General features: G+C 57.0%; 1 protein-coding gene across 1 annotated transcript; it reads left to right on the forward strand.

Annotated features, from left to right (window-relative positions):
* Positions 1-10195: 10195 nt before the first annotated feature.
* ASMT (acetylserotonin O-methyltransferase) lies at positions 10196-22617 on the forward strand (the record flags this gene model as incomplete). Its single annotated transcript, XM_080794908.1, has 8 exons — positions 10196-10264; positions 14593-14767; positions 16228-16357; positions 18159-18227; positions 18759-18877; positions 20091-20231; positions 22133-22255; positions 22406-22617. The coding sequence occupies 8 exons, from the start codon at positions 10196-10198 to the stop codon at positions 22615-22617; spliced, it is 1038 nt and encodes a 345-aa protein (XP_080651034.1).
* Between the last annotated feature and the right edge of the window lie 14 nt (positions 22618-22631).

Here is a 22631-nt window from a genome sequence, read left to right on the forward strand (position 1 = left end):
TCCTTCTTACTCTCGGTGGTTTCCCCTCTGCTCAAGTCCGTAGAGGCAAATGGGGAACAGGGGCGTGTGTTGGGAAGGGGCGTCCGTTACGGTTGATGGTGGAGTCCTAGCCGCCCCCCCACAACATCACAGGGTGTTAGGAAAAGGGTCATGGCTGGAGGCAAGAGGCTGCCCCTCGGGCCGTGGTCTGCCCTTTGAAGGGCAGAGCTACTTTGTCGTGCTGTAGTACGTACCTCTGCAGGCCCCAAAGCGACACCATCCCGAGTGTGGATCCAGAATCCGAGTGCCTGGTTTTGAGCTGCCCCCCCACACCTGTTCTGCGGTGAGAGAGGGGTCACCGTGGATGCCGGACTGCCACGAAGGACGGACAGCATCTGGGCTCCCCTGGGGTGGCACCCCCGTCCTCTGGAGGAGTCGGGGTGGGATTCCTCCATGGTCCCCACACTTCCACTTACATCCCAAGGAATCCGTTTTCTGTAGGCGCTTCAGGGGCCAGTGATGGCTCATCGGCGGGAGTGGACAGCAGTGGGAACACACGTGTCGCCGATTAGATTTGGTCCTTGCAAACGCACGTGGATTTTCTGTTTGTTGTGAGGCGACTGTGCCCGCACAGGGCGGGCTGGGAATAGAGAACACATCCCGAAGGAACGGGGTGTTTCAGCCCCAGAAGCACTGTCCTGCACGTAGCGTGTTGGGCGAGGTGGGAGGTGGGCATCTCCCCCCGTCTCTGCGTCCCTGTCCCTTACAGCATTCTGCCCTGACCCTCTTCCTGGTGACCACCCCCAAGGGGTCATGGTGGGGACCTAAAAACCGCCCCCCGGTCTGTTGTGGTTCTCCCTGGCTGGGCTTTGACAAGAGGACGGTCTCCCTACTCAGACACCAGGGGAGACAGGAGATGCCGGTGTGCTCCCTCTTAGGGTGCGTGAGGTTCTGCGGGCGTGCCGGGCCGTCGATGTCCCCGTGTCTGCAGCTGGGACCCCCGCCTGCCTCGGCCCGTTTGCCCAGAAGCTCCCCCATACCGAGGGTGCGCTGCGTCGTCCTGATCTCACGCCGTTCGTACTGACTGCCCCTGCCCCGGCGGGGGCACCGTTTCCCTCAGCTGTGCCCGGAGGCAGGAACGGGGCAGGATGTTCTCTAGACCTGAGGGCATCAGGGGTCACCGGGCGAGGGGTGGGCGGTGGGATCGGGACGCATTCTGAAGACGGCAGCCAGACTTTCTTTAACATGTTTCCTCTCTGCTTGCGTTTTTGGGGAAACACGAGATAAAATGCATGTTTGGGAACGGGTTTGATGGTACGAGCTGTGCGCAGGGGTGTCTGGGAGAGCCCTGCTGCAGGACGGGGCCTGGTCTCAGCCCTGCAGTTGTGCCGGTAGCACAGGGGGTGCGCTTACGGCGCAGGCTCCCCCTGGCAGGTCTGAGGGTCCACGCGGCGTCCTCCTCCTCTGCCTCCGCCCCGGGGTACGCCTCCTTCCCCAGCTGTGCAGGGTCAATGCCTGCCCCTGCCCCCGCACTCACCTCTCCCTGCTTCCCACGGGGCTGGGGAAGTACAGGTGAACCGGGTGGGGGGTGGGGGGGGAAACGGCCCCACTGCCCAGGCGCACAGCAGGGAGCCGGAGGTCCCACTTCCTCTTCCAGGCGGCCCCCCTGCACCCGAGGACGCCACGTCCTCAGGCCCCTGTGGTCAGCGTGCCGGACACGCAGGCTGCCACCGGCGTCCTGCACAACGTAGATGCCTCTGCACCGTCCCCTCTGCCCACATCCTGTGCACGGCCCTCCAGGGGGCCGCCTCTGCTGCCGTCCCCGTCTGGCATGGCCCCCGGGCTCGCCTCACCCCCCACCGCTCCAGCACGATGGCCAGTGCCTGAGTGTGTGTGTCCCCCCAGAATTCATGTCTGAATCCTGACCCCCAGGGTGGTGGGATTAGCAGGCGGGGCCTTGGGGGGGGGATTCGCTCATGAGGGTGCGGCCCCACGAGCAGGATAACTGTCCTGTGAGACCCCAGGGGCCCCCGGGCCTCCCCCTGTGAGCGGACACAGGATAGACAGGCATCCCTGACCCAGGACGCAGGTCCTGCCTGGACTCCAAGTCCGCCTGCATCTGGATGTCGGACGTCCACGCCCGGGACCGTGAGAAATGCACGACTGTTGTTCCTAAGCCCCAGCCCCGGCATTAGTATCCCAGCCCCCGCAGCCCAGACACGGGGTGACTGACCACCGGGTTGCTCCGGCGGGCGTCCGTCCCGGGCTGGGCGCTGATGCTGGCCGGGCGCCTGGCCTCCATCCCGTCCTTCCCGCTCGCTCCCCGACACCGCACTGCTCTGGGCGCCACCGTTGCCCACAGGAGCCCCTGTGACGATACCCCGTGCCGGGCTCCGGGTGCGCCACGTGGCCGCCGACCCTTCCCAACCCACGTGCGGGCCCCGACAGGGATGTGTTGTAGTGTGTGCACCTGCCGGCAAGGGCCCAGCACCTGTGCCATCGCATCTCGTCAGGGAGGCCACAGGGGTGAAGGGAGGCTGTGAGGACCGTCCCGGGATGCGGTATGCTGAGGGGGTCCCTGCTGGCAACACTCCACTGGGCTCTGTCTCTGGTGGGGCCGTGCGGTACTCTGCAGAGTGGGGGTCTCTCCAGCCACCCTCCTCTTTGCCTCCTCTTGTTTGCTGTCTTTGTCCTCCGGGGCTCCTTTGCTCTTCTCTGAATAGGTCACACGCACTGCTGCCCCAGGGCCTTTGCACCTGCCCCTGCTCCTTTGCTCTTCTCTGACCAGGTCAGGCACACTGTTGCCCCAGGGCATTTGTTCGTCTGTGAACAGGTCACACGCGCTGCTGGCCCAGGACCTTTGCACCTGCCCCTGCTCCTTTGCTCTTCTCTGACCAGGTCACATGGGCTGCTGCCCCAGGACCTTTGCACCTGCCCCTGCTCCTTTGCTCTTCTCTGACCAGGTCACATGGGCTGCTGCCCCAGGACCTTTGCACCTGCCCTGCTCCTTTGCTCTTCTCTGAACAGGTCACATGGGCTGCTGTCCCAGGGCATTTGCACCTGCCCCTACTCTGTTCTTCTCTGAACAGGTCACATGCACTGCTGCCCCAGGACCTTTGCACCTGCCCTGCTTGTTTGCTCTTCTCTGAACAGGTCACATGGGCTGCTGCCCCAAGGCATTTGCATCTGCTGTTTCTCTTCCTATGCTGCTCTTCCCTTGGTCACCTGCTTCCCTGGGCACGCACATGGTCAAGGCCTCCCCGACCATTCTGCTAGAAAATCACACCCCCTTGCCACACCCAGCACCCCTCCTCCCCTTCTCTCCCCCTGCTCCTTTGCACTTCTCTGAACAGGTCAGACGCACTGCTGCCCCAGGGCCTTTGCTCTTCTGTGAACAGGTCATATATTCTACTGGCCCAGAGCCTTTGCTCTTCTCTGAGCAGGTCACACATGCCACTGCCCCAGGGCCTTTGCACCTGCCCCTGCTCCTTCCTCTCTGAGCAGGTCACACATGCTGCTGCCCCAGGGCCTTTGCACCCACCCATGCTCCTTTGCTCTTCTCTGAACAGTCAGACAGGCCACTGCCCTAGGGCCTTTCCTCTTTCCTAAGCGGGTCACACATGCCACTGCCCCAGGGCCTTTGCACTCGCTCCTGCTCCTTTCTTCTTGTCTGAACAGGTCAGACATGCTGTTGCCCCAGAGCCTCACTCTTCTCTGAACAGGTCACATGGGCTACTGTCCCAGGACCTTTGCACCTGCCATTCCTCTTCCTGGGCTGCTCTTCCCTTGGTCACCTGCCTCCCTTGGCACTCAGATGTGCAGGGCCCCCCGACCACTCTGCTAGAAAATCGCACCCCCTCCCCAAACCCAGGCGCCCTCCTCCCCTTCTTGCCACACCGCACATTAGGACCCGCTGACACGGATGTTTCAACCTCTTTCTTTGCTCACTATTTGTCGTCTTTAAAACATAAATCCCAAGAGGCCGGGATTCTGTCCGTCCCCCCCACCGGCATCTGGATGGCCCGTGGCGGACAGGCTCACAGGGGCAGCTCCGTGCGTGTCTTCCCGTCAGGAAAGAGAAGAAAGCGCACATTCTCCCGGCAGTGCTCACCCGCAGTGCCGCTCTCTGCGGTCGTTGACCATGTGCAGTTTCTACGGTGGAACCTGCCTAACCGGTGTGAAGACGCCACGCGTGGGCTCGTCTTTGGGAAGGCATCGAAGGAGCCCTTGTTTGGTTCAGGGACAAGAGTGTGCAAGAACTCTCGAGCCCTCTGGCCAGCCCAACCCTTTCTGTCACTGGTGGGGTGGACAGACGTTCCCGCCGGCCACACTGCACCTTTCCCAACTCCAGCACACACGGCCCTCCGGCCAGGCGGACCGGCTGCTCCCTCCTCTTTGCTCGCAGGATGTCTGCTCACTCATCCCATCTGCAGACACCCTTGTCCTGGGAAGACCCCTCCCAAGGGTCCAGGAAAGTCACGGGGATGTTATTCAACCCCAGACAGCGTCCTCATTGCCACGATGGCCACCTATAAAATCAATCAATAACGTGATTTTAGAATTGAGGCCATCCGCCGCCTAACGCCTCGGTCACCTTCACGCTGACCCACCAGGCTCGTGATTTCCCACCTTATGTGCCCAGTAGAGTCCCTCCGGGAGCGTGGACGAGATCCCGAAGGCCATCTGCCTGATTCCAGGGCTCCGGGCTGACACAGGTGCGGGTCTGTGGACACACCCTCCCCCACTGGTGCCCACGTGCTACCAAGGTGCACGGTTTTGCGAGCCAAGGGTCACCTTCCGCACGGTGTTTCCCCACATCGCGTCGTGGGACCTGAGCCTCGAGAAAGGAGCCCGACGCGAGTGTGGGTCGTCAGCTCACCCGCGTGTCAACCTTCCCAGACTCACCCCGGCGCGTCTCAGGTGTTTTTCCAGACGTGCGAGGGACTCGTGGCTGGAGCCTGAGGGACTCAGCCGGTCCTCCCGCGGGAGCCATGCCACCAAGTCTTCTCTCCACAGACCGGTGGGTCTGCGTCACTCATGTGTCCTTTGTGGCCGTCAGGCCGGCCTGGTGGGGCTCCTCAACGTCTCGACACATCCGTGCTTCTGTCTGTGATCGATTTTCACCCCCTGAGCGTCTCTCCGTGGGGGAAGCAGAGGGGCTTCTCCCCCAGCCCCGCACGCTCAGAAGCAGGGGAGGCGTTGCCATCTCTGGGTCTACCCCCGTGTGTGTGTCCTCCTCTCCTGTGGACGTGGGGACCCCAGGAAACGGGCAGGCGGGCCACGCTGCGGACAGAACATCAGTGGTGCGTTTTGATCAGGATCATCCACGCCCCCGTTCCATGGTCTTGTTGCAGATTTCCGAGGATGCCTTTCTCCTTCACGGTAGTGTCCGTGGGAGGTCCTGCATGCGTGACGGTGAGGGGTGTATGGTACGCCTCCGAGCGTCCCGTCGTGCTTTCCTGGGGACCGCAGACTGCTGCTAAAAGCATGAAGTCTTGGGGCGCCTGGGCGGCTCGGTCGGCTGAGCGTCCGACTCTTGGTTTCGGTTCAGATCCTGATCTCAGGTTGTGAGGTTGGGACATCGAGCCCTGTGTCGGGGCCCACAGTGGGGAGTCTGCTGGAAGATTCCCTCCCTCTGTTCCTCCCCCGCGTGCACGTGCCCTGTCTCTCACTCTGAACATAAATACATCTTTAAAAATAAAATGTCTTCCAAAAAGTACCTATATTGACATACACTGCACATCCCGTAATGTCCACCCGTGCGAAGGCCACAATCCAGCGTCTTTGGGCACAGAGACATGGGCGGCCACCAGCACGCACACACCTGAGAACGTGTTTGCCTCCCCCCGAAAGAAACCCATGAGCTGGTTCATGTTTGGACAAACTCCTGTCCGTGCAGATCCTTTTTCTGTTTTTCGTGTGGTGGGAAGTGTCTTCTGTCAAGACGGCGTCTCACTTCTTCCCACAAGGAGCACGGACCGCTCAGGCCTGGGCGCGCGAACGTGGATGCCGCACCAGTGGTTGAGATATGCAAGGGGGTGGCTGTCCATTCCCAGCCGCTCTGACATGGGAGTCCTCTGTTTACTCGTGTTCGGGACTCTGCTTCCAGAAGGGGAGGACATGAGCACTGACCTTGAGTTGTAGGCATTAGTCTCCAGCCCGTCTCAGCCCTCAATCTCATTACTAAAGTAATCGCCTTAACGGAAGATCCCGGGGAGATCCTCCCCGCTGGGATGGGGCGTCCTGTCTGAGAAGGGCTGCTTGCACCTTAATCGAGCAAATACGAGTGGCGGTGGGTCGTCCTGTCCCTCCTGTGAGCCCCTCCCACACCCGAACATCATTCCGAGTCTTACCACCTGCTTCCATCCACACAGCTGTGCAAGGACATCTCAGGCTCTGTCATATAGCCCGTGGCCCACCCAACCACAGGACAGGCCCGGCTCCTTGTCACAACGGTGTAGAGCTCTCCCTTGGAGCCTTGCCTGCACCCCCAGACAGGTGATGCTGTCCCCAACATGGGGCATGGCATGGACAAGGCATGGTGAGCGGACGCTGAACTCAGGCTTGCAGGAGTGCGGGGTGGAGGGAAGCAGAGGCCACAGGAGGGCCCACAGCCGCCATCTGGGCTTTGCTCGTGAAATCGAGCATCAGAGAGGGCCCGAGAGACCGCTGGGGGCACATACTGGGGCCGAGAAGAGGCAGGACAAGGAAAAACCAAAAATGAGTGGGTGACAATGCATTCAGATACGTGACCTTTTCATACAGGTCCCAACTGCTTTTGTATGGATTATCAAGCAAATGGTGCAATTTCCGGTTTTTGAAAGACTTGCCTTCATGTCTCCGAGACAAAGCAAGCTGGACTGGAAGTTCAAGTTGATTAAGCCCTACGACGGGGACCAGGCCACGTGGTACCACTATCCAGGCATGTCATTAAAGCCAAAATAAATGAGTAAGATACAGAAGTCAATCCCTAGCTGAATAAATACGGGAATAATCACAAGAGACGTGCGTCGATTAAAGGTTTCTGCAGACGTACCCAATGTCGGTTTTCCTCCTCCCCCTCAGGCTTCGAATTGGAAAGGGAGAAGCCGCATTTTGATTGCATGCGGGCATTTTAATCACCCACACGAAAATCTCAAGACACCTGGAGATGGTTGGTTTGCTCCTCGAGATTGCAGGACGCAGAGTGGTGCACAGAAGTCCGCAGCGTCTCTGCAGGTCAGCGGGGAGGAGATCCCGCCGTGCGTCGTGTGTCTATGCATCAAGGGTGACGAGAGCCCGCCGTGACTCTACACATCAGCGGTGACCCCTTAGAAGGCGTCCCAGTGAGGACAAAGCATCCAGGAGAGCGGAGAAGCTACTGGGCACTGAGAAATGGATCTGCCAGGAACTCCAGGCGCCATAAAACGTGGAAAATATTGTTGAAGGACCACGAAGGACCCCCGGCCTCGGGGACAACCGTGAACGCGAGAGGCAGGAAACCTCGTAGCGCTGGAATGTCCGCTCGGGGTCATTTCTAACTGAGCCACCCAGGCAACCCTCTTCAGGGTCGTTGCCATCGACATATCGGGGAGATTTTTTGGAGAACTTGACAAACTGACGTGAAGTCCATACGCAGGAGAAGTCCATACTCTGGTAGCTGCGCTGCAGAAAGGAGTTGTATGTGGTGGTGTGTGCAGGGCTGCAGAGACACGACCAGGCTGTCTGCCAGGATGCGGTGTAGACCGTGCAAGTGAGGGGGTCCCAGGCACCAGCTGGACGCCAGCACACTGACCGGGGAGCCCAGGGGTGGACCTCGGCGCATGTGGGACGCAGGGAGCCACGGAGGGATGGTCAGATCAGAGGACAAAGGATGGTGACCGCACAACGCCGGGAAGACGGTGCCTCATAGAGGGGACATTAAGTTGACTTACAAAAATAATAAAGTCAATAAAGTGAAATGAGATGAAAAACAATAAATTGGTTCCGTAAGTCTTAACGAAGTGAAATGAAATAAAACAAATATATGAATTTTCTAAATAAAGCGATATAGGGGCATCTGGGTGGCTCGGTCGGTTCAGCGTCCAATTCTGATTTCGGCTCAGGTCGTGATCTCAGGGTCACGAAATCGAGTCCTGCGTCACGCTCTGCGCCCAGCGCTGGAGCCCTCTGCTTGAGGTCGTCTCCCCCGTGCTCTGCTTCCCTGCTTGTGCTGTCTCGCTCCCTAAAATAAGTAAATCTCTTTAGAAAATAAAATAAAGTCATATAATAAAGTAAGATAATATAATAAAATAAATAAAAAGGAAATGATAAAATGAAAAATGAAATGAATTAAATAAAATAATAAAAAGTGAAACAAAAAATGCAAATAGAAAAATGAATAGAAATAAAATAAGGAAATGAAATGAACAGAAATGAAACACAACACAAGGCAATACGGTATAAAATACGAAAATGGCAGGTGGGCCTTCCTGCAGCCACGAGACCCCGCCTGCCTCCTGTCTGTTCCCGCTCTGCTCTGCCGGCACCGGCGGGGTGGGAACGTACCCGCCGTCCTTCCTCGCGTGAACTGGGCGTTGCCGTCTTGCGTGCAGCCTGGACCCTCCCGCCCAGTTGCCGTGATGTCCCCGTTGATGGGCACCTCGGCCAGTCCTGCCCCAGCGTGGACCCGGCCCCCCGGCCAGCCCCAGCGTCTGAGGCTGCCGCCTTGTTGCCCCGTCCACCCCTCACCCGGTGCCCGCAGTGCTACCGCCGTGCCTCCTGCTCCCAGCACATCCCCAGGATGCCCGGTCGCCCGCATCCCCCGCTGTCTGCACGGAGTCTCTTGAATTCATGTCTGCGGCCCGGAGATCGTGGCTACCGGGATGATAATGCTCCCTGCAGAAAATCGCTGGCATTCATAGAGAATAGCTGAGCGTGACCCCAAGGAGCAGTGGCCGGGTGGCACAGGGGCTCTGGTCCGGTGAGACCCATGGGGAGGGGAGGTCTGGGAGGGAGCAGCACGGGGACAGGTCGTGGCTCTCCTCTACGGGAGCCCACTGCCCACGTGTGGCCTCCGCCGTCTGTCACCTGAGCTGCTCCCGCCATCTTGGACACCGACAGATGGACGGCATGGGCCGGGGGGACAAATAACGTGACCATGTTTCAGAGGCCACGTTTCGGAGACAGCCCTCACCAGAGTCCCTCCCGTGCACCGTTAGCAGCGGCAAGACACACGATTAGTAACAGTTTCAGAGCCCAAGTCCGTGGACTGGGGTCGAGGGCATCTGCCGGCTTTGGAGAGCCAAGGAGGACGTGACTTGAGACGACGTTGGAAGGATCCTGAGCTGTGGAAAGCAGCTGAGCTCACCCTGTCCACTGTGGGTTAAATGTGTCCCTTGAATGTGTCCCCAACATGTGCATGTCCTGATCCCGGTAACCTCAAGATGGGAACTGGTTCGGAAACAGGGTCTTCGCAGATGTGATGAGGGGAAGGATCCGAGATGAGCTCGTCCTGCACCAGAGTGACCCTAAATCCACGACAGGGGTCCCCGTAAGAGATGGAAGAGGAGACACAGACGCAGAGGAGAAGCCACTTGAGGACGGAGGCAGAGATGGGAGGGACGCGGCCATAGCCGAGGGACGACTGGAGCCCCAGAAGCTGGAAGAGGGAGGAAGGAGCCTCGAGGCCCTGAAGCCTGTGGAGGGAGCACGGCTCTGCCCCGCCTGGACCTCAGTGCTGGTTCTGGACTCCAGAGCTGGGGGAGGATAAGTCCCTTGGTTTTAGCCCAGTGGGTCTCGTGTCCTTTGTGAGGCCAGTAGCCCTGGTAGATTAATGATACCCCGTTGTCTGCTCATGTAAGGGGGGCTGGAGAGTCTTCAGTGCCTGAAACGAGTCATCCACGGTAGCCATGAGCGAGCCTGTTGTTTTGCATCCATTCCATCGCTGAGGGCGTAGGGAGGGAGGGGAGAGGTGTGCGGAGGGAGGGGAGAGGTGCGGGCTGTTCGGGGCTGTGTGCGCAGCGGGGACAGAAGGAGCCCGCAGGAAGCCAGCAAGGACCCTCAAGCTTTGTCATCCCCTTAATAGGGCTAATGGGATTTTCCGGAGTGATCCGCCTTTGGCTCTCACTGGGCTCCCGGCGAGGAGCGCGGACGGCCGCTCGGAGCCGCCGGCCGCCCCAGCGCTTGCCAACACAGCCACACTCCGTGCAGCTGGGACAGCCGGGAGCTCTCAAGGCCAGCCTGGCGTGGGACAAAGATGAGTTCCCCCGAGGAACAGGCGTACCGTCTGCTGACCGAGTACTCAAATGGGTTCATGGTCTCCCAGGTAGGAGCGCGGGGAGAACATTCTGCAGGGCACGCTTGGATCCCGTTGGCGGGAGCTGGGCGAGGGCAATGGGGAGTGACCGCTTAAGGGGTACAGAGTGTCCTTTCGGGGTGGACTGTCCTGGCATGATGGGCAGGTGTCCGGGCAGAAACTTGCCCACGGGGGCATGGGGCAATGTTTATTCAAAGACGGGGATTGAAATACTGAAAATGTGTTTTGTGACAGAGTCATACAGATGCGCGTCCATTAACACACAAAACAGCCAGGTGATGGCTTAAGCTAGAGGCGAGTGTGGGGGTCCGTCCACAACGTGGCACACGTCAATATGTCATCCCTTCTTGTGGCTGAGCGGATCCGGTGCGGAAACCGGAGACACGCGGGCCACGTGGGGGTGTGATGGCATTTACGCGAAACGCCGAGAACAGCAAATGCGCAGGAACAGGAAGCCGGGTGGTGGTCGCTGGGCGCCGGAGAGGGCGGTGGGGAGGGACGGCCAACGGGCACGGCCTGTCCTTTTGGGAGGACGGGAACGTTCTGCATCGGGACGGAGGCGGTGGTTCAACAAGGCTGTGAACGAGGCGCACGCCCGGGAGTTGTTTCGTTTAAAACACCTGATGTTGATTCTCCTGCTATGTGAATTTTAGTTTTATATTTTATTTCTTAAAGATTTTATGTATTTATTTGAGAGAGAGACAGCACGCACGAGCACGGGAGAGAGGCAGAGGGAGAAGCAGACTCCCCACCGAGCAGGGATCCCAATGTGGGGCTCGATCCCAGGACCCTGGGATCATGACCTGAGCCGGAGGCAGATGCTTAACCATCTGAGCCCCCCAGGCATCCCTAGATTTTATATTTTAAAGCTCCATCAGTGTCGGGCTGGGGGGTGAGGATCTTGGCAGTGGGAGGTCGACGTTGGTGGGACACACGCATGCTGTGTTGGAAATCTCCGGGGTTCAGGTGCTGAACGTGTCCACGTGCACAGCCGTGTGGACGCAGACGGCAGGAGAACGTTCACAGCTGCTGGGCAGGGCGGCGCTGGACTTCTCTCATGGGACAGGGTTGGGGGGACCCTCCCCGGCTCTTTGCAGTGAGCCTCTAATTTGGAGACACGCAGCTTCACCGTGTGCTGGCTCAGCATCGACAGGGCAGAGAGATGTCCAAGGACGGCAGACGCTGGGGTGCTGGGGCACAAGGTCTGGGACTCCAAGACCCGGGGGGGAAGTGTGCAGACGGCGGGGGCCACACCCACGGGCACCATGACGCCGTGGGCTTGCCAGTGGCATTTCGGGTGCCCTGGGGCAGATTCCACGAGACACGAAGACGTCTTGGCTTCCCTGGGTCGCCGAGTCACAGGCATCGTAACACAGCCATGCTTTTCTCTTAATTCATAACCGAAGCGGGTGCTGAGTTTGGGCGGAGGTCACTAATACGGAAGCCGCACGTCATCCCCAGCTGAGCTCACAGGTCCCCCCCGATTCGGTCTGTCGGCCCCCCAACGGGTTAAGCATTCCTCCTGCAGAGTTTTTGAGGTGCGGAAAAGGACCGTGCTTCGACCAAACAATCGTAATAATTCATTGCGTTTCTGTTGCTGGAAGACGTGAGTTACTTGTGCTCGCGGGGTGTTTCCAGACCAGGTGGGGCGGTTTCTTCTCACTCGCGTTGCTGTTGGTATCAGTACACGTGATGCTGTGTTACCCCATTGTCACGAGGTTAATGGAAGATGATGGAACATGACCTTCACGGCATAAAACTTAATACAACCTTGATACCATAAAAGCCAACACAACCTTCATAGAAGAGAAGTTAATAGGATCTTGATACAATAGAACTGAATACAATCTTGATACAATAAAACCCAATACAATCTTGATACAATAAAATTTAGTACAACCTTGATACCACAAAACCCATCACAACCTTCATAGAAAAGAACTTAATAGAATCTTGATACAGTAGAACTGAGTACAATGTTCATACAATAAAACCTAATACAACCTTGGCAGCATAATACATCATACGACTTTGATACCATAAAACCTAACGTGACCTTGATAGAATAAAACCTAATCGGATCTTGATAAAATAATACTGAATACGACCTTGATGGGGTAAGACTGAATATAACCTTCCCGGAATAGTACTTAATATGACTGTGATAGAATAAAACTCAGTATGACCTTGATAGAAGGAGTGAATAAAATCTAAATGCAGAAGGAGTTCCTAAGGGCTCCGCACAAGATGTCATGGAGTCGTAACGGGAGTGAAAGCGACTGTAGCAAAATAAGAAGCGACACCCCTCACCCGAGCGAGCGTTAACGCTGTCTTGATAGAATAAGGCTTGAAGCAGCCGGAGGAGAGCCCTTCGTACAGGTTCGTTGGAGAAGAGTTCGTGCAACATTAACAGGACGCGCTCGTACCACCTTCTCGGAAGAACGACTTGATACAATGTTACTAGAACGAGGAGTGGGTCCCTCACATGACTTGATACAATGTTACTAGCGTAAGAGTTTGTGCGACCCTCACAGAACGCACACGGATACAACCTGATATGAGCTTAATTGAATTTTATAGGTGGGGCATCTGGATAACCTTGATAGAACTTTACTCTAGGGCTTCTCAAATGGGGACACGGCCCCCCACTCAGGGGACACTCGGCAGGGTCTGGGGACATTTTTGGTTGCCACGGCTGGTGTGTGGCGGGTGGAAACCAGAGACCCGACACCACACCCTACGGTGCAGGACGCCTCACCCCAGACAGCCATGCGGCCCCAGGTGTCAGCCGGGCTAGGGTCCAAAAACGCGGCTTTCTCGGAATGCGAGTTAACAGGATCCTCTCCACAGAGTAACAGTGAGCGCAGCATCACTGCACACCCCCGCCACGGCCGTGTGCGTGTGTCGGGATTTCCGTGCGCTCAGCGAAAACGCAAACACCAACCTGCTTACGACCTCACGAAGCACGGAGACGGGACTCACATTTTTCCACGTTCACGTCCATATTGGACGAGTGCCGATCACTTTTTGGAGCGAGGGCCGAGGGAGGCACCTGCGCTCTAGGACCGTCTGCGCACGTGGGACGTGAGTATGTGCTTCCGACCCGGCCAATCTTGGTGAGGCCGCCCCGGTCTTGGCACCGCGCATCCAAAACTACTACTGTGTGTAGGAGGAGGAAAAAATGCATGGAATTAGCCACGTTTTATGCCTTATGCGCAGGTGATCGTTGCTAACCGTGGAGAGGCAAGGACCGGGGTCTTGAAAACTCAATGTGGGTTTGCAGGTGGTGGTACGGGGCCCTATCCCTCCCTGGGTGTTCTCTTTGGGGAGGGTGTTTCTTTCCTACAATGGTTCCCAGGCTGCTGGCTTTTCCGAGTGATGCTGTTCTGGGCATCCCGGGAGGGAGGGGTTCAGTGCCGAGCTTCTGAACACAGACAGGGTGGGGGGATGCCGCAGAAGCCCACACCTGGTCAGACTCTCCCTTTCCCCGAGCCGGCCAGCCAGTGAATGGCCCTGCGGCACCCTGCATGCACTCGGCAGCACCGGCCCTCGCCCTCCCTGGGGACCAACCTGTCTCATAGATGCCGTAGTCCGGACACCTGGTCAACCCTACAGCACTTGGAGCCGTAGAAACAGGTCCTTCCGCGTGCACAGTAGAAGCGTGTTTCGTTTCATTTCCTTTCTTTTCTTTTCTTCTCATTTCGTTTTAGTTATGCTATTCTGCTTAAAATATTTGGATGTTTGCTTAAATTGTACGCATTTTGTTTTATATTTTGAAATTTAAGTTAAAAATGTTAACGAGTTCAAACGCTGAATTTGAAATTTTTATTTTTATTCTTTAAGTTTTAAAAAATTATTTTGAAAAAATTTTTTTATCATTTTAAAATAGCCATAGCATCAATTTTACCATCTCCAACGTTTATACGTGCACAGCTCAGGGGCACTGAGCTCATTCACACTGTTGGACAACCGCCTCCCTCCATCATCTCCAGAACTTTCCATCTTCCCCAAACTGTGTGGGTGGGACTCTGCTAGGGATCCCACATGCATGGAATCACACACGATTTGTCCTTCTGGGTCTGGCTGATGTCCCCGAGCACCATGTCCTCAAGGCCCACCCATGTCCCAGCAGGGGCAGAACGCCCGCCCTTCCTTCTCAAGGCTGCGTCATCGTCCGCTGTGTGCCTGGACCATAATTTCCTCATCCATTTGTCCGTAATGCATGCTTGGCCACAAAATGACATGTCTTCGCCACAAAAATGACCCGAACCCTAACCCTGGCTTCCTGGGGTGAGGGCGGCTCCTAGGGCGCTCAAAGCTGGCCCCTTGTTTCCGAGGTTCTGTTTGCCGCCTCTGAGCTGGGCGTGTTTGACCTTCTCGCGGAGGCCCCGGAGCCCCTGGGTGCGGTGGCCGTGGCTGCGCGACTGGGCACCAGCTCCCGTGGGACGGAACTCCTGCTGGACACCTGCGTGTCCCTGAAGCTGCTTCAGGCCGAAACCAGGAGGGGAAAAGGTAAGCATGTAGCCATTACGTAAATGAATGGGCGTGGCTGGGTGTCAATAAAACTTTATTTTACAAAGACAAGCAGTGGGCCGGGTTGAGCGCCCAGGCTGTGTTTTGCAGACCTCATTCTAGACAGGTCTCTGCATGCTGGTGTACACATCGGTACCCTCACAAAGTATCCAATGAGCAAGCAAAAAATGGGGGAAAAATCACAAGGGAGTCCTTTTCATCAAGCTAAATTTGTCCCGCTAAAGGGTTGCCATTCCTTAGGATAGTACCTTCTCATTTCGGTGTTGAAACGGCTTCCGTCTTGTGAAATATGGAGATGACTAGGGGTTTCTTTTCATGTCTTTACTTTGCAACATTCCAAGTTTCACTCGTTCTGGCCATTTTCAGAATTGTAGATGCACGACGTTGTGAATGTAGAAAGCGTTGCTTGAGCCAGAGCAGCCAAGAACAGGGGCGCTGGCCTGGCTGTGGCCGCGGTGCTCAGTGGCCTTTGTGCTCGTGGCACGGAGTCATGCAGCCGTTGGGGTTCTGGGGTGCAAATAGCAGGCATGGGTTAGCTTGAGCATTTTCTGGGGGTTGACCACTCTCAGGTGCCTGGGTGTGAAAATCCAGAAGGTACAGGGTGCAAGCTAGCTGGAACCAGCGCCCGCCACTCCCCGAGAACAATCTTTGCCCATGACACGTACTGGGGTGGCTGACCCTGAGCTCGCACCCCAGGAGGACACCCCAGCCAGGACACGGCGGGGGCAGGGAATGCTAGTGGAGGTGGCGTCTGGCACAATTATCAGTTGTCCCTTGGCCCTGGGGCATGGAGTGAGTGCCAACACCCAGCTGGGGACCACGTCATGCAGGACAGTGGGGGCTCCGTGGAAAGCAGGGTCCCCAGGAGAGGAGATAGGGAGGTAGGCTTGGGCACGGGACTGGCCATTTGCAGATGCTGCAGGATGGGGTAGCTCACAGCAGGGCACTGGCCCAGGAGCACCAGGGCCGTTGTGGTCCTGGGGCTGCACGTTGTCTGCAGGGCATTGTTAGAACGATGGCGTTCACCCGAGGTTGGTTGCCTGCTGCTTGGCTGAGCGTGGCAGAAAGACAGTCGCTGCTCCGTCCACGTGATTCCCATTTTGGAGATGGTTGTATCACCAGTAGAGGGTAGGTCCCTATCAGGGGCTATTTTAAAGCCCACGGATTATAGTATAGGGTTTCCCATCAGCCTCCTTGCCCTCTCCACCTGCTTCACCAGACCTTCCAATGGAATTTGCCAAAATGGAATCGACCAGGTGTGCCAGGTGCCCAGCGGCCCCCCCGCTCTTCAAGATGAGCCCCCGGCGGTGGCTGCAAGCATTTTGATGCCCCCAAGTGAGAATCTGCTTTCAGTCCTGACGTGGCCAATGCCGGCGCCAGCACACGTCAAGGACCTGGAATCTAACTTAGGCTTCTGTGTTCTCTGTGTTTGTTTTCAGCCTTGTATCAAAACACGGAGCTCTCCAGCACCTACCTGGTCAGGGCCAGTCCCAAGTGCCAAGGCGACATGCTGCGGTACCTGGCCAGGACGACGTACCTCTGTTGGGGCCACCTGGCCCAGGCTGTGAGGTGGGCATGGCCTTGACATCGTAGACCGGTGCACCAGGGCTCCCTGGGGGCTGGTTTCGTGGTATCTGTGTAGCTGAAGTGCCAGGTTTCTTGTAGATCAAACACGACACCGCTAGGTCTGGACATCCAGAGCAGATGTGAGAAACCCTCGTGGTCTTGGCTGAAGGAATTCATGAAATGCAAATCTGCCCAGTTAGGAGTCCTTGTGGTTTGATGCTCTCCAGGGCAAGGGCCCTGGGCCAAGGAGACAAGGTGGGGAAGATGTCGCACAACAAGATTCTGCCTGAATCGCGATGGTTGTGTGTCTCACAGCTGCTCTTGGGCTCAGTGATGTGGGTGCCTGGTGCTGGATCACTCTGTGAGGTGGGGTGTCCTGGGCTCTGCAGGGCGTAGGGCTGTCTCTGGTCTCCTCTCACCACATGCCACTACAGTCTCCCCAGTCGTGATAATAAAAAACAAATGTCCCCAGACATTGATGAGTGCATCTTGGCAGCAGAATCACCTGCAACTGGAAAGCAGTGGCACAGATGGATGGATACATATATGGGCAGGTAGAGAGGTTGGTAGGTAGATAGATATAGGGATGGATGGATGATAGTACAGGGATGGGTGGATGGGTGGATGATGGATGGATGGTTGGATGGATGGACAGATGGATGGATGGGTGGATGGATGATTGATATAGGGATGGATGGATAGATAGATAGTTATAGGGATGGCTAGATGATGATATAGGGATGGCTAGATGGCTGGCTGGCTGGATGGATGGATGGTTGGATGAATGGATGCATGGATGAATAGATGATTGATAGATAATAGATATAGAGATGGATGGGTGATGGATGGATGGCTGGATGGACAGATGATAGATTGATAGCTATGGGGTTGATGGATGATAGTATAGGAATGGCTAGATGGGTGGATGGATGATGGATGGATGGTTGGATGGATGGACAGGTGGATGGATGGATGGTGGAAGGATGGTTGAATGGACAGATGATTGATTGATTGATAGCTATAGGGATGATGGATGACAGTATAGGGATGGCTACATGGGTGGATGATACATGGTTGGTTTGATGGGTGGACATTAGATGGATGGTGGATGGATGATGGATGGATGAATGGATGATTGATAGGTATAGGGATCTATATCACATAGATGATTGATAGATAGATATAGGGATGGATGTGTGACAGTATAAGGATGGACGGATGGATGGATGGATGGATAGATGGATGGATGATAGGTGGATCGATAGGTATATGGGTAGGTAGGTATGGAGATTGATAGTAGATGGATATTGATGGATAGGTATTGATAGATATTAATAGGTAATAGATGAATAAATACTGATAGGTATAGATAGATATTGATATGCATTAGAAGACATATATAAATGATAGATATTGAAAAATGGGTATAGATAGATGACAGATACTGATAGGTATTGATAAGAGCCCAGCAAGGCTTCTCCTGTCCCCAGAGGCCAGCCGATGAGTCCTGTGGACCTCCGCGTCCCCTGACCGCACATTATTTTCAAACTTCCTTCCGACGGTCTTTACAGCGCACTGCTTCCTTGCTCACATGGTAGAGCTGGGCTCGTGGTGCAGCCTGTCGCCCTGAGCAGACTTGTGTTCCAACCCAGAAGGGGGTGAGAGCGTGTGTTTGGTGACAGACTCCTGTCTCCTCCTTGTCCTGTCTGTGACGGGAGGTGAGGTTGTGTGATCCCACGTGTGCGCCAACGGGTGCTCCCTGAACGTGTCAGATCCCGGGTGACCATGTCCTGCCTGTTTGCAGGGACGGCAAGAACCGGTATCCAGAGGCATTTGGGGTTCCCTCGGATGAGCTCTTCACCGCTATCTACAGGTAACGCCGAGCGCCCATGCTTGCGGGATGGTCTTTCAACACACTCGCCGCGAGGAGTATATGGGTCCAATCAGAGCAAAACAGGGACGTTGATATTTAGAATTAAAAAAAAAAATAAAGACAACAGATTTTTTGGTCTTGGTCAGTGTCCTAGGCAGGCGGGAATCTGTCCTTCCTTCCCAGGGGCTCTACGCGAAGGAACAGTGATGCAGAAAAATGAGGAATGGGTTTTGGTTGGGTCAGAGTCACCCAGGTACCAGGTCGGCTCTAAGAATGCACATGGCGCTGCTGTTGGCGTAGGGTCTGGTTCCACAACCCTCAGGTGTCGGTGCCCCGATGGCTCTGTGCAGGGTTCCTAGCAGACCGGGGCCGGGAAAGGGGAGAAGGGTGGGCAGGGGTGCAGAGTCCCCAAGGCTGGTGCCTCCCGACCCGTCCTGGTCTTCGCCCTCATCCAAGTCCCCTGCTCCGGCCAACGCTTCTCCCCTGATTTGGATGTCCACACGGTCTTGACCGGCGTGGTTTTGCGTGCAGATCCGAGGGCGAGCGGCTGCAGTTCATGAGGGCTCTGGAGGACGTCTGGAGCGTCAGCGGGAGGCGCGTGCTGGCCGCCTTTGACCTGTCCCCGTTCCCGCTCATCTGTGACGTTGGTGGTGAGCGTTGGCCCCACAGGCGGAGCTGTGTCTTGGGGCTCGCGTGCTCCCTAGTGTCAGCTGCGGGGGAAGACAACCGGGACGCCATTCAGGATCGGGGAGAAAGCATCCGAGCGCGTCCTGCAGGCTGAGAGGGTCCCAGCTTCTCCTGGAACCACGTGGACCCTCTGCAGTTCTGACTCTGTGCATCGGGTTGGGACGGATACTCTATACCTCCAGGGCCCTGCTGGTGCCCAGGCCATGCAGGGGTCGACATTGAGTTGCTCAGTGGGACACGAAAGGCTTAGACCATGGTGGGGTGCACCAGTCACGGAGCTCCTGGAAAGCAGTCAACTGGGCCATCTAGTCGACCTTCCCACACTGCCTTCCCAGGCAGACACAGTGCCGTGTGGGGCTGCCGGGGCTGCCGGGTGTTCTGGGCTCTGGGGGTCCTGATGCTACCACGGAGGAGAGGGATGCCCATGTCTTGGCATCTGCTGGGGCTGAAGACTGGGTGTGGCACATCCTAGAGCAGACGCAAGACTGGTGGGTGTGGGTCGTCCCCGTCCTAAAGGGTGGGTGGAGGTCAGGGCCGCGAGGTGTTAACTCTTGGTCCCTTTCAAGCAGGTGCTCTTGCCCTGACCACCCCTGCTGGTCCCATAGAGGAGGCACAAGGAGCATGAACCCCATTAGACGGGGATTCAAGGGCTCCCGACACCACGTTGGCCCAGGAGCACGTTCTGGGGGTAACGCCAGCCTGATGTTGGGTGTGGCTCCGTCCTTGGACCAACACAACGGCTCGCTGCCTTGGGCCCAGCTGCCCAGGATGCGGACAGGCTGCCCCGTGCATCCAGGGGCCCCCCAGTCCTTGGTCCCCAGATCTGAGGTGCTCAGACCCATAGCCCACATCAGGGCAACGTCCCCTGCACTGTCTCTGGGAGCAGGGCGCCGTGATTGGGAGCCCTGTGGTGGTTTATTCACAAGCGGCCCCTGTGCTCGGCTTGCTGTGGGACTGTCGGCACGTTCCATGGCCTCTCTGTGCCGCAGAACCCTCAGATAACGGGGCAGCCCCGCATGGGACTGTCGTGGTTCCCAAGTGCGTGTCTGCCTATGAAGCCCGCAGAACGGGGTCATGGTGACCCACATGGATGCCCCCCCAGGGGTCCATGGTGAGCCAAGACGCATGTTCCTCATACTTTCCCGTCTGCCTGTCCTGTTCCGTGTCCGCTTCCAGGCTGCTCCGGGGCTCTGGCCAAGGAGTGCACCTCTCTGTACCCCGGGTGTCAGGTCACCGTGTTCGACATCCCCGAGGTGGTCCAGACGGCGAAGAAGCACTTCTCATTCCTGGACGAGCCGCGGATCAGCTTCCGTGAAGGTGGGTTGGTTCCGTGCCCTCTGCGTGTGCCCCGGGAAACACAGATGCCTCCCCCGGGGGCTCAGGTCGGGCCGAGGTTGCGCCGTGGGCATGGCCTCCCCTGCCTGCAGGCAACCGCCCTCAACTTAGAGTTACTGTCCACGACGCTTGGAAACCAGCGTACGGCCAGATGGTGTCCTTACGCTTGGTTCTTTCTCGAGCATTTGGCTGGATGGAAGACTGTTTCCTCAAAATTTGTGTCCACCTAGCAGTGGCGAATGGGGCCTTATTTGGAAACAGAGTCTTTGCAGAGTAATGAAAGGAAGGATCTGAGATGAGCTCGTCCTGGGTCAGGGTGGCCCTAAATCCAAGGACAGGGGTCCTTGTAAGAGACGGAAAAGGAGACACAGATGCAGAGAAGCCACATGAAGACGGAGGCAGAGATGGAGGGACGCGGCCACCAGCCCAGGGATGCCCGGAGCCCCAGAAGATGGAAAAAGCAGGAAGGACCCTCCTCTGGAGCCCCAGGAGGGAGCCCGGCCCTGCCCCGCCTGGATCTCAGCATCCCTGCCCCCCGCCTGGATCTCTGACTTCTGGTCTCCAGAGCTGGGAGGGGACGGATTCCAGTGGCTTAAGCCCCAGCTGGTGTTGCTTTTCTTACACAGACCCCGAGACCTGCATGCGGGTGTCTAAATCCATGCTGGTACGTGAACTGGGTTGAAGGGAAGCTCGGGGACATCTGCTGACTCAGAAGATTAGGGAGACGTTGACATTTTGAGGCTCAGACGCCATCATCGTGGTGGGCGTCGTGTACCTGTAGGGTTGGATTCTGGCTTTACGTAACATCCCCAAGCTTTGACCATCATGGATATTTGGCGGTGGGGGGGGGGGGTTACTGTTCATTTCTTAAAAAACATCACATTAAAATGTAAGAAACCTTGATGACCAGGTTTGGGGCCCCTTTAATGTTGCACCCAGCAGAGTGCCCGACTCGCCTCACCCCAAACCTGGCCTCCGGGAATCTTTATCACAAGTCTTGGGATGAATTTATGTGCTTCATCTGGAAAATGGGAGAAACACAGAGACCTCAGAGGTTGCGGGGTCGGGCGAGAGAGCAGATTACCTTGGTATTACACAGCTGAGCTGGGCTTCTGCCGTCCTCGTCATTGGTCATGAAGGGAAACCTGGTGGAAGCCGCCCGCACGTTCTTCATCCTGGGGTCTGGATTGTCTCCTTCACCTGCTGCACACAAACATACGGCCCACCAAACGTGGCCCCCGGGCCAGAGTGTGCCGACCCCCGTCTTCTGTGACTGGTGGAAGAAAATCCGTTTGGAGGACTCCCCCTGTGGTCTACCCTACCTGATGAGGAAATGCCTCTGGGCCCCAGGACAGGGCAGAGTGCTGGACTGACCACTGTGGAATCCAGTGCACAGTCTTCCCAAATTCCTGCGAATTTGTAGAGTTTGGGCAACATTCAGCCGCCGGTTGACCCCGCTCACCACAGGCCAATCAAGACTTCTTCCAAAATTGTTACTTCTTGCAGGAAAGATGTGACAAGAGTTGAGTTGGTTTCTCAATGAGGAAAACATGCACGGACTGTTGACTTGGTTCAACGCGTCAGGCAGGAGCTGCTGACCAATGGCTCGGGGTATCCTGAAATCATGGCTTGGAGACCTGTGTACTTGCAACCTTAGGAAATAAGATAAAAATAAAATCATTTTGTAGATCTGAAGGATGGAAAGGGACCCCAAACACCGTCCCAAGTTCTCTTGTCTTCCCTGAAACCTCTTTTGTCCCATCCCGGCTGGGAAGACGTGAGAACAGCTCGACACCGTCAGGTGACTTTTGCATCCCGGGTGCAGGTGCGGCCATGCGGGGGTGACTTACAGACTGACCCCAGGGCACCTGCCTGTGTTCTAGGAGATTTCTTTAAAGACCCGCTTCCGGAGGCTGATCTGTACATCCTGGCAAGGGTCCTGCATGACTGGAGCGACACGCGGTGCTCACACCTGCTGGCGAGGGTCCATCGCGCCTGCAAACCAGGTGGGTCGTGGGGCCGCATGAGGGCGCAAAGGCGCCCGGGGCAGTGGGATGGCCGGCTGGGCTCGGGGATGGGGCAGGCAGCCTCCGAGGTCGAGCGGGCGTCCTCAGGCTGGCTGGTCCCGCGCTCACGGCCGTCTCTCCCTGTCCCAGGCGGCGGCGTCCTGGTGATTGAAAGCCTCCTGGATGCGGACGGGCGGGGCCCGCTGACCACGCAGCTGTACTCGCTGAACATGCTGGTGCAGACGGAGGGCCGGGAGCGGACCCCCGCCCAGTACCGCGCGCTCCTGGCTCCCGCCGGCTTCCGGGACGTCCAGTGCAGGAGAACGGGGGGCATTTACGATGCCATCCTCGCAAGGAGGTAGCTCCCCGTGGGTCT

The sequence above is a fragment of the Martes martes genome (assembly GCF_963455335.1).
Source record: "Martes martes genome assembly, chromosome: X".
Lineage (NCBI taxonomy): Eukaryota > Metazoa > Chordata > Mammalia > Carnivora > Mustelidae > Martes > Martes martes.